Below are 12,493 nucleotides of genomic sequence, written 5' to 3'. Positions count from 1 at the left end.
GAATTTACAAATGTTGCCTATTTGAACCAATTACCTGCCTTATTCTTGGATGCTTTAATTGTAATTCTAGAACTTTTTACTATCCCATTTTCTTCCTTTTTACTGGCACTGATATTACCGTAATGTGTTGCAAGCTCCGTAAAACCCTTAAAAACAAACAAACAATTAAAGCATCCAAGAATAAGAGAGACAAAGGGGAATTGGATTCAGTAGTCTGATGTCACGTCGCCCGGCATCGGCGGCCATCTTGGTTCTAAACAAAGAAAATCATTACCTTTTTATTCTTCATGCTGGCTTGAACTTTTCATATGCCTTGTGATCAGAATGTGTAAAAGTCAAAAATTGATCAAATTTATGGTTTTTTTTCCTCTGGATCCGCTTTTATGCTCGCCGGAGAAATATTTCATACGGGCGTCCGCCATTGTTCCGATAGTTTAGTGCCAGTGTTACTAAGTTACCATGCGTCATTAGGAAGGAAGTGACGTTATGACTGTTGAAGCGTATTTGTTCAAATAGGGAACAGATGTAGATTCCACAAGCACACTATCAGTGTACTAAGTTTGAGATCACTAAATGTCTCATCCAGAAACAAGCACAGGTTCCCACCAAGAAGAACACATTCAATTATTTACAAATCATACATAGGTATGTAAAAGGAAAAATAATACAATACATAACAGAGAAATGATTTACAAGGAAAAAAATATCATCTCCCAAAACAAATTATACATTTGACTGCTTCCCTCCCAGCCAGGACCAGGACAAAACTAAGTAATCTCATTCCAAGACAAAGACAGAAAGCAAGTTGGAAAACAGATATAAGGGGATAGAAGACACAGTATGTACCTCCCTGTCCACTATGGAAGGTCGGGAACCCCACCCAGTATTTTAATATTTTCGTATGAGCTCTTTATGAGGCTTTTTTTAGCAAAGGATATCCTCTCTCTCTCTCTCTCTCTCTCTCTCTCATATATAAAACTCATGCAAGTCTATTGGTGAAGCATGCCTATGTCACTAATATGTCAAGGGTGAAGCACGGGCATCCATGCTGGGCTTGAAAACGGGTCCACTCCGGGTGGTATTTCGACTCATAATCCATAAGTTAGACCCATGTAAAAACCAAACGGGCTCACTCCATTTACACCCTTTACAAGGAAACCTGCCAAGGTAAATTAAGTTATTCCGTTTCCAAGGCAAGAACAGAACAGAAAAAAGAGTGGATAAAGGACATGGCAAGAGTGACCTCCCCTCCCAACATGGGCAATTGAGAGCCCACCACGATAGAAATGAATGTGCACAAAAGATGGGAGGGGCTAGAAAAGACAGTAAGAATTAGATTTAGCTTTTATGCACCTGCAACACTTTTATTTTCGCAATCCATTAAGCGAGTCCAGTCTGAGACGATAAAAGTTGAGCACCATCACATACACATATATGCTTACAAAATCAAATAAAAGAGCTCCACCTCCTCAGCCCACACTGAGGGGTTGAAGATTCCCATCAAGAATTGGCTTTCTAAAGTAAAATCAATCAAGAAGACATTCATTTGGTAATGGATTTATTCAGAGATAGAAGCCTTGAATACATGTATAATATAGTGGAATCAACTACAGTTATTTCCTAAAGCTTCATGGTTTCAAGGACTTAACTGCTCAAAAAACAAAATAGTAAGAAATGGAGTCTATCTCTAATCACTCATAAGTTCGCTGTATGCATTAATCAGATGGTATGAAGCTACTTAATATTTAAATCACGTCATATGAGACGTGATGAGATTTCCAAATTCAATACAATGTGCTCAACAGAATAACATACTGGATTGAATACAAGCAATGCTTAACACAACGAACCAATCTACAGAATAAATCTACAGAATAAATCTAACTCCTAAAATTATCTTTTTGTTATAAGCATGTCAAACTTACTGATTTTATTTCTTTTCACCTAACGTGGACAGAGATTTTACGCACCAAAAGTGGCCACCACAAATATAAGTTAAAGCTCCGGGTCTTAGTAGTAATTACTTGTTTATGACATCAATTTACAAACATGTCAAATCCTCTCAGGAAGAACATTATTAAATATCAATTCTAAATTAATTCAAATCAAATTAGGCCTTGAATTATTCCTGAACTGTGCAGAAAAAGAAGAAATAATTTGTCTTGGTTGTTTGTTACGGTCATCATCATATCTTGTCGCGCCAGTGAGTCAGCCAGTCCCGGGCAGTCTGGTTGCATTCCCTCAGGTCAGCATTGGTGCAGTGAGGTCCCAGCGAGCATTCGGACAGGATGTGGTCCATGGTCTGTCTGGGGTGACCGCATGGGCATTCAGTGCCCGGTGAGATTTTCCATTTAAAGAGGTTGGTGGCGGTGTTTCCCACCTTTGCTCTAGCTCTGTTTAACGCCACCCATTCTTTTCTCTTGAGGTCTGTGCCTGCTGGGAGCTTTTCTGTTGGGGGCTGGAGGGCATCGTTTGCTGTCTTGTCCCATTCTACCCATTTGTCCAGGCGGAAGAATGCTGAGTGGTCTGGGTGAAGGCTCTCTACTGTGAGGAAGCTTTTTCTTGATTTGAGCCTGCTTTTGGGGCAATTGTGGTCATGAAGGGGGTGTCTCTGGTCCATTTCCTGTTTGTATTTTTGTATTTGGGCATGAGTTTCCCTCCGGATGTGTGGTGGGGCTATTCCTGCTGCACGGTAGACCAGTGGTAATGGTGTTGCTCTCAGCTGGCCCGTTATGATCCGGCAGGCGTTGTTGAGCTCGGGTTCTAGCTTGGAGGCATGGCATGATCGGGCCCATACAGCTGAGCAGTACTCCGCAGTTGAGTAGCTGAGGGCCAATGCTGTGGTCCTTAGAGTTTTAGGGTCAGTTCCCCAGTTCATGTTTGCCAGCTTTCCAAGGAGGGCATTACGCGTGGACACTTTTGCCTTGGTCTTTCTCACGTGTTCTCTGAAGGACAGAGTTCGATCAAGCGTCACTCCGAGGTACACTGGGTGGTAGTTGTACTCTAATGTCTGGCCATTCCACTTGATGTTAAGTTTTTTGTGGGCTTGGTGGTTGTTGAGGTGAAATGCACACACTTGTGTTTTCCCTGGGTTGGCGTTCAGCGAGTTTTTAGTGTAGTACTTTGTAAGGGTGTCTAGGGCATTTGTCAGTCTGCTCTCGATTGGTTGGAAGGACACATCCTGTTTTGCGAGGCATAGGTCATCAGCATATATGAATCGGCGGATATTTGGGAACTCAGGCTGGTCATTTGTATATATGTTGAAAAGTGTTGGAGCCAGCACTGATCCTTGGGGAAGACCATTCTTCTGGGTGCGCCACCTGCTCTTCCGGCCATCCATTTCAACAAAGAAGCGCCTGTTTTCGAGAAGTGACTGGATAATATTTACAATTTTCTTATTCTTTATCATTTTAGCCACTTTGAGGAGTAGGATCTTGTGATTCACTGTGTCATAGGCTGCAGTGAGGTCGACGAAGACTGTGCTAGTGACCTGTTTTGTCTCAAACCCATCTTCTATGAATTGTGTAAGGTTAAGAAGTTGACCACATGTTGACCGTCCTGGTCGGAATCCAGCCTGGTCTGGAGACAGTTGTTCGTCTAGACTGGGTGACATGCGGGACATAACCATTCGCTCAAATAGCTTGTATGCGATGCACAGGAGGGAGATCGGGCGATAGCTTTTCTTGGATTTTGGATCTTTCCCCGGTTTCAGTAGGGCGACTACTCTTGCTTTCCTCCATGCACTTGGCAGCCTGTTTGTCCTTGCGCATACATTGAAGAGGTCCAATAGCCAGGATAGGGTTCTCGGGCCAAAGTGTTGAATCATCTCAGTTGTGACTCCATCTAGTCCAGATGCTTTTCCTGCCTTCAGATGGGACAAGGCCTCTAGTAGCTCCTCCAGGGTAAAAGAGTCAAGATGATCTTCACTATCCTTGAGGGCTTTGTCCATTTCACGTTTCACGTTTCACGTTTTTGTTACGGTGAGTCAGCTTATCCCTAAAGAATAAAGATGTGTGATTGAATAATTTGTTTTTACATGGATTGAACTTGGGATGCAACATATAGAATCTATAAAGTGCAAAATAAATTCTGATCATATTTTATACCATAAACACAAAAGACAACTAACAAGTATACGTTTTTTTACAGAAACTGTCAAATCCAATAGAACATATTTTGAAACCTAAGATGTTTGTTTATATTCAGGGATTTTACGGCATGGGCACCAGTAAAAAGGAAGATAATAGTGGGGAGAGTTGTAAATTTGAAGTATACAGAAAAAAGGGCCTGGTTTAAATAGGGAACAGAAGATCCTCGAACAATCCATCAATGTGCCCATTTTGATCGAGACATAATCAAAGGATCCTGCTATTAAGAATATGCTCAAATGAGAAAAGGAGAGAGAGATGGTTTGCCAGGAAAAATATCATCCCTAAAAAAATGGAACTATACATCTGACCGCTTCATTCTTGGTGAAGGATTCCTGCCAGGACCTGGAAAAAATGAATCCAAAACAAAGACAAGAGAGCAACACGGAAAGGGGAAACGGATATTGGAGGATAGAAGACAAGGCAATAGTGACCTCTCAGCCTACCATGCATGGGAGGTCAGAAGATCCCACCCAAAAAGTAGGTAGAGAAATGATGGATAGAAATCATAATTTAAAGTTCACATATAATTGTCCTCATTGACAGATAATATATTTAGACATTCAAACTGTAGTCTGGTTTAAAAATTATAATAATTATAAACATACTAAATCATAATGACTGCGACAGGAATGAATGTACCAGAGGCCAACAGTTCCATCCATTCTGAATTATGTACAATTGTATAGAATGTAAAAAATAAATTCAAGATGACTTTCCACTGAGCTGAATTACCAAACATTGCTACACTAACAAGGATTTAACCAGCATGACTAGCTCTTAACGCACTGATAAAGATCTCTAAAAGAGTTTTGTTAGAGGTCAATTTCATCTCACAGGGATAGTAAAATGCTTGCAAATTTAATGTTTAGAGTTTTACAGTGTTTGTAGTATCTGCATATTTCAGCGACAGAAAATAGGAAGATAGTAGGGAAGTTAAAAGATAGCCACTGGGGACTAATTTGATAAGGAAATAGAAGTATGAGTAGATGCCAAGAACAATCTACTCATGTGATGGTTTGAGACTATAAAAGTTCAAGACAGATGCAAACACAAGAACCTCGCCAAGAGGGTCAAACTCGATTGGTTACAAAAAATAAATAGCTAAATATTTATATAGAGGGATGATTTACAAGGAAAAATGTCTCCAGCAGAAAGATACATCCAATGCAAGATCGCCCTCTCAGCAAAAGAGCCTAGATAGGGTTCAGTGAAAACAAATGGTCTCATTCCAGAGGAGCTCAAACTTGCATGGAAAAAGATAGGGGGAATGAGAGTTTTTATATCGCGCAATATCCACTCGAAGTCTCAAAGTGCTTTACAAGGGGCCCCAGGCCAACACTTACACTTAACATGTAGGAGACATGAAACCTGTTAGGCGATATTTCGTTTTTTTTTCCAGACAGAACAACACTGTTAATGGACTGGTACTCATTTCACACCTGAGTACGCTGGGAGAATGTGAATAAAGAGCCTTTCCCAAGGATTCAGCTATGCACCGAGCAAGGCTTGAACCCAGGACCTTCTGATCTGAAAGTGAGTGTCATACCACATAGCCACACAACAGGAGAGTCAGCAAAGTTGTTGGCCGATATCAACCCAGCCAATTTTCAGAAAATTTTCCCTGTCGTGACAAGATCTCCACATTCATGGGATGACATCAATGGGCACTATTTTCATGTGCAATGTATGTCATCATCAAATATGAATTCCATACCGAATCTCCTAAAATTATTATAACCCGGCTTTTGGATTTGATTTTTTTTTCATTGAAAATGAAGCTTTAGAATAAATAAAATCTAAAATTGGACAGTTGGATTGATAGTAGTGAATATCCTTGACGAACCCTACTGTTAACTCAAATTACCACACCGTGTGACTGTCAGAGACACTAGGCTAGTTTGTTGATAACCGAGACATAATATAAATAAAACTGATTGACTAGTCATTGCAACAATCAATACACAAATACCAACAAATATATTTGCAAACAATTAAAACAGTCGCAGATGATAAATGCACATTAAACCAACTAAGCATCTGTTGTCTACACTTAATGTAAAATGAAAGAGGGAAAAATCCCACCTTTTTCAAAGATTAGATTCGTGTTATTCTGCCACAAATATTTTTGTTTATTTGAGTAATACTGATGTAAAGAAGGTTTTAAAATGTAAACATAACATTATTCAATCATCAATTTAAGAAATTTTGTTCAGGATTTATTTCTTTTAAAAAAAAAAACCTGAAAAAAAAACAAACCCCAATATCGATCAAGAAACAGTTCACAACTAGACAGATTGTATTTCAACGTGTTCATAGTGGAAATTCATCTGCTTTTTTCATAAATATTTTACCTGACATGAGATTTACGCGATCAAACGATCAATAAATTTTCTTTCCTTCGAATTAAAAGAATTAACATTTAAAACATCTTACATTCTTCAATTGAGTTCTACAAAAATGTGTATTATACATATATGTTTATATGACAAAAGACGAAAAGGCAGGGCCAAAGAAACCTGGAGAAGATCCATGGATAAAGAATTTAAAAAGACTGGCCTAACCTTGAACAATATCTGCAGCTGACAGACAGAAATGGAAGTCTTTAGTAGATGCCTTATGCGCTCCATGGCTCAAAGAGGATTAAGTAAGTAATATATATGTACATACAAAACTCACACTCATATACAAATTATTTATGAAAATAGAATTAAATGACAATTCATTACACCCATATTCATGAATATTGAAAATCTCTTCAGATTGTCAATAATATGATAATATCCTGTATTTCTAAATGTTGACACTGGTTTATTAACATTTCTAAATAAAAAGAAAAGTCCACAAGAGCCATAATGCACATGGAGCTGGAGTTATACCGGTTTCTATAGCATGAAACAGACAATAGCAATTGCTTGCTACCCCTTGGATAGGATGCTAGTACTTTCACTAGATCCAACAGACCCAGCTACCCAATCACTGCTGGGTGGGGTGGACAGGGGAGGTCAGAAAAAATCTTAACTGCGCCTGGGATTGATCTTGGTCCATTTGATTGTGAAGCGAGTGCTCCGCCAACTGAGCTGTCCAGATCCCCAAATAATTTTTTTTTTTAATTTTGTAAAAGAAAGAAGCCTACATTCTGATCTCACTGACTACATTTATGGGCAATGGTAAACCACTGCAAACAACATATTTAACAAATGTGAATTTATCTTTTTCTGAATTCTATCAAATGACAACCACGACCTGAACAATGGTTTCTTTGTTTTGCAGATCACACGGAGTTGGATGTGGTGAGCATACGTAAAATGTCATGATTGTATTGTAAGTGGAGGTAGGGGGAATTGAAATCTAATTGGTAGCATATTCTATCAAGACAGCCATCTGCTAAGACAATAATAAACGTTGTGGTTAAGTGAGAAAAAAACCCCAGATAAAATGTAACAAATCAAACTTCAAACCCGAATAATATAAACTGTACAATGATTTTTCAAAAAAAAAAGGAAATAAGGTATTTTCCATTGAAGACATTGCTTGCCTGTTTTTACGAATTTTACAAAAAAAAAAAAAAAAAAGGATAAGGTTGTCTTATAAGCGGGCAAGGGGGTGGGGTTATAAATTGAAATCTAATTGGTAATAAATTAAACCAAGAGAGCCGTCCAGTAAAATTTTTAAAATATTGTAAGTTAAAAGAGAAAAACATTCATAAAAGGTAACAAATCAAAAACTTAACCTGAATAATATAAATTGTAAAATGATCGGAATAAGAGTAAATCAGGTTTTTTCCATTGAAAACATGCAGAATGTATTAGGCTCTTCATGTCAATTACAACAAGAAAAATTAAAAAAGAAATGCACCCCAACTGACTACACAGAGCAATGCCAGAAAAAAAAGTGTAATTTTCGTTGCTTGCCTTCAAGAGTTTTACGGCACTTTTGATACTCTCTACGCTATAGCAATGAAAAAAAAAATAAATAAATAAAAAACCCAGAAGAAGATCGAAGGTTGTTAGAAGGTTTTATTTTAGAGCAAGGAAAACTCATCTGAACTAGGGAGCACCCCAGAAAAGGTAAGACAAAAGTAGGTGTCCTTGTCAGAGTTCATGTTACAAAATATATTGCAGAGTATTATTCATTGCATTTAGGTTTGTTCTTGACTGAAACGTTCCTTTATCTAGTATTTTATCTATGATCAAACCAGTAAAAGGCATGTTTTAATCAAATGGAATGTTTAAGTTTGTTGACAGGAACGCAAATCCTTTTTTGCCAATTGAAAAGATCTGGACAACATAATTTAAGGTTCTAGTTCTAATTCAAATCATGCAGGAAAAACTAGACTTGCTTCTTTGCTTTGTTTCTTTTGCTATTTTGAGAACACTTTTGGTCATAATAAGTAATAATTATAATTACAACCATGTCATAAGATATCTGTAAAAATGGAAAGAATAGTAGAGATTGAAAGACTGACTAAATATAATCATGTTGTAAGGATATCTCATCAAACATGTTATCAGGAATGTATTCGATTCAAGGAATGAAGTTGATATATAGAATTTGCTCATTGATGGAAAGTACACATATTGCATGAAAATGAAAATATTTACGATACTTTATTCATAAATGGACAAAAAATGAAGTATCTTATATGATCAGTCCAAATGTGCAAAATTTTCAAATAGACAACGATGGAAAGAAAATCTCAAAGTCATGAATATTGATTTAAGTACACTGAGTTATTGTAAGGTGCGTGAAGCAGTCAAAAGAAAATTTAAAAAAAAAGTAAACTTTACCATTTTAAAGTAGATGACAATAAATCAATTTTGACAAACATCAAGCATGTCTTTCTTTTACACAATATAAAGAGAGACAAAATAGGGAATATCAGAATAAATCTGAATTTTTTTTTACTAAAATGGGCATATAAAGTTAGAATTTTTTATATAAACATCAAAACCTATGCTGCATAAATAATTAAAAATAAAACATCATCCAATTCTTTCATCTCTTTCAAGTAAAGAAACGCGCTATATAAATGCATTATGTTATGCTGAGACACACAATTTAAAATAGCTATCTCGATAAATCGCGTTGGCTTGGAGCAGTATCTACATCAGTTTTAGGATGTATAAACTTTTCTTGAAATTTAACCGACAAACACAGTTTTACATGTTTGTGATACAACAACAGTTTGCCCTTACCCCTCCCTCGAAACAACACGATAACATTTGACAGGATAAATAGCAACAACACAATCATTAACTGTTGTTTATTTATTTATCTTTTTGTTGTTGTTGAGAATTTACCAGTGCTAGCAACACTTAAGGGTTCCTAGTCTAAGACGACAAATCGCTGTCACATTTGGACTTTTTTGCCAACAATGAAAATAAATTTATTGGGTTGATAAAATTATTAAATAAAATTACATAATTTAAGAAAGAACATTTCAAAGAGAGGAATGAGGGGGAGAATCGTCCTTCATACACAATGTACAACAACAATGACCAAATTCCAATTACGTGTAGTAATTTTCAACTCAAAGCATCTTTTTTCTGTTTAATCACTCTTTATCATACTTTAATAACAGTAATTAGCCTTCTCTGATCCATCTAGATATCAAGTCATCCCAACAATTCCTTTCATTATGTAACACACATTAGATTACATCCCCCCCCCCCCCCGTCTGATTCCGAAAATAGTTGATAAAAATAAAAAATCCGAGCAAGATATTTTACCCCAGTTCAAGACAAGTTCAACAGAAAACATGGTATCTACTTTCCGACGTTTCAATAGGAGGAATAAAACCAAAGGCAAAATAATGCTGCCTCATAGTCACTCTTCGTTTAAATGATACTGTTAAGCATCATTACTTGAAAAGCAGTGGTATTAATTTAACAACAACAACCCTAGATTGTAGAAATATAATGTTTCTTATAGAGTTCCCCAACTAAAACTTTAATAAATAAAGTATGTTGCTTTTTTAATGTTTTTTATTAATTTTTTTGTTTTGTTTTCTGTAGTTTTTTAAATTTTATTTTAAAATTTGCAATGTGTGTATCATTATTTAAAAAAAAAAAACTACAATTAACCTTATCAACTATTCAAAGGATTAAAATTACTGCACTCCATAATTTCAAAGAGGCTACCACACAAATTAATTTTCTACTCCTAGAAATCTCCACAATTAATCCTCTTCCATGAATCCACAAAACACCTCTTTGTGTAACACCGCCTATAGTTGGAGGAGCTACTTCATTCTTTGAATCAAACAGTTAACAATATGGCATCAACATTTATACAAGTAAATCAATTATATACAACAATAAAAATTATGAGAGAGAGAGAGAGAGAGAGAGAGAGAGAGAGAGAGAGAGAGAGAGAGAGAGAGAGAGAGAGAGAGAGAGACAGAGAAAGAGAGACAGAGAGAGAGAGAGACAGACAGACAGAAAGAGAGAGACAGAGAGAGAGAGAGAGAGAGAGAGAGAGAGAGAGAGAGTTATGTGTGATGATATATATGTTATACAGCTCTAACTTTTTACATTCATAAACAATGTATTAATTGAAGTTTCCTTATTAACAGCAAGTCTGGTAATCAATACAATACAAAGAGATGGAATGGTTAATCATCATTGTTACAATGAAAAAATTAGCTACGCTAGAAAATGAGTCTCAGAAACTACAAAGATGCCCATTATCGGTTGGCTAATCATATCTGCGATGTCCAATTAAAAGTTGGTTAGATTGTAACATGATAAATACGACAATCAATTTTGCCATGTAAAATCAATCAGCATGACAGATTCTGCGAGTTCCAGGGTGATCATTGAGTGGTCAAAGTTATGAAATCATTCATCTATATTTAACTTTTATCCGTTTCTCTCAAGTCTGTATTGGTTTGATTCAGGCCAAACAACAACGTGGTTGAAGAATAGGGTATAAAACAATTGAGAGACAATGTCCCTGTTTTATTATCTAAATGATGGGGTTATGAAAAAGAGATCAGAAGACAATGGATTCGTCAACTATTAAATCAAAAGTAAAATCTTGCATCAATTACGTCAAGTTGAGAGTAGTGGGAAAATCAAAACATTTGAAGCATTCCATCCCATGCTTACTTTCCATATAATTTTCTTTTGTCTTCAATTTACATTCACTCTAATCAAGTTGATGAATGGGAGCCTTTGTCAAATTAAATAGTATAATAATACTCATTGTGTATGATTCAAACATAAGTTTATCACCATAATTTTTATGCATTGCTCATATTATATTTTTCTAAAATGACCCAAAAAAAAAACACCCAAAAAAAACTAAAACAACCATCACCCAGAAACAGAAACAATAAAAAGTCAAAACAAAGCAAAAGAAATTTGATGATATTTAACAATTGACAAAATATCTTATCTTTGAACACTTTCTCTGTATATAAGTGGGTGAAAACTGATGTGATCACAAATCTTGTTTGCTTGGTTTTTAGACCTTAACGGCTTTTGGGACAAAATTGGGTCACATAAATACCAAAGGAAAAGTAAGATGGAAGGACGACTTGAAACGATCATAGAAATAGATGACAGTATAAAAGTATAGTTCTATTTTTAAGGCAAAAGCATATATAAATACAATCAACTTTTGGCTTTATACTGTTTTAACCAAACGTTAAAGTCATTAAAAAATCAAATGTCAACTCGAGTGCACAGATCATATAACATACATGTTGTAGTAAAATGATCTGATGGGTGTAGCTATATTTTATGTCAACCATAGAGGCCTTTTGGTTAAGGTAATATTCAAAATAAACCAGATGAAAATGGCTTTACATAAGTAATCTATTCTATTTGTTTTTATCCAAATGTTCAGATCATGTTGCTACAGTCTGCATTAGCCAGACATTTGATTTAGTGATATAGAATGTTTTCAATAATAATAACAATATTCATTTCAATAATCGGGCAAAAATACTCTGCAATTATTTGTTGAATAACCATTAGATGTGATTCCATTTTGATTTCCATCCTCTTCACATCGTATGTACTGCAAACAACACTTGACAGTTCTGGTGTTGTTTACGTCATCACAGTACTTGTAAGATTTTGAGTTGAATTCAACATTTCTGATCTCAGTAAAGGATCATTCCATTATCAACTTCTTTCTCTCCTGATTTCAGATAGCTGCATGAACATTTCTTGCCCGATATCAACAACAAGAAAATATTGATGAGGTAAGCACCTGCTGAACCAGCAACACAGTAGAACGACCAGTCAAATTTGGTATCATCCTTCCAAGTGGTGCCTTCAAGAACTAACATCTCCATGTGGGGCACCGAGTCTGACAACTGAGTGTAGAACAGA

The 12,493-nt window shown here is 36.1% G+C and overlaps 1 protein-coding gene across 1 annotated transcript in view; it reads right to left on the bottom strand.

Annotated features, from left to right (window-relative positions):
• Positions 1-8,150: 8,150 nt before the first annotated feature.
• The window catches only part of LOC144966332 (clarin-3-like), a 38,277-nt gene continuing 33,934 nt past the window's right edge, over positions 8,151-12,493 (bottom strand). Inside the window, exon 4 of the mRNA XM_078902642.1 lies at positions 8,151-12,493. This exon is cut by the window's right edge and continues 37 nt beyond it. Coding sequence (XP_078758768.1) covers positions 12,262-12,493 — 232 coding nt within the window. The 3' untranslated portion in view covers positions 8,151-12,261.

Source organism: Berghia stephanieae, chromosome 2 (genome assembly GCF_034508935.2).
Source record: "Berghia stephanieae isolate SIO BIC M18660-M18661 chromosome 2, UCSD_Bste_1.3, whole genome shotgun sequence".
Lineage (NCBI taxonomy): Eukaryota > Metazoa > Mollusca > Gastropoda > Nudibranchia > Aeolidiidae > Berghia > Berghia stephanieae.
Note: the sequence above shows the minus strand (reverse complement) of the source record. Positions and strands in the feature narration are given on the sequence as shown.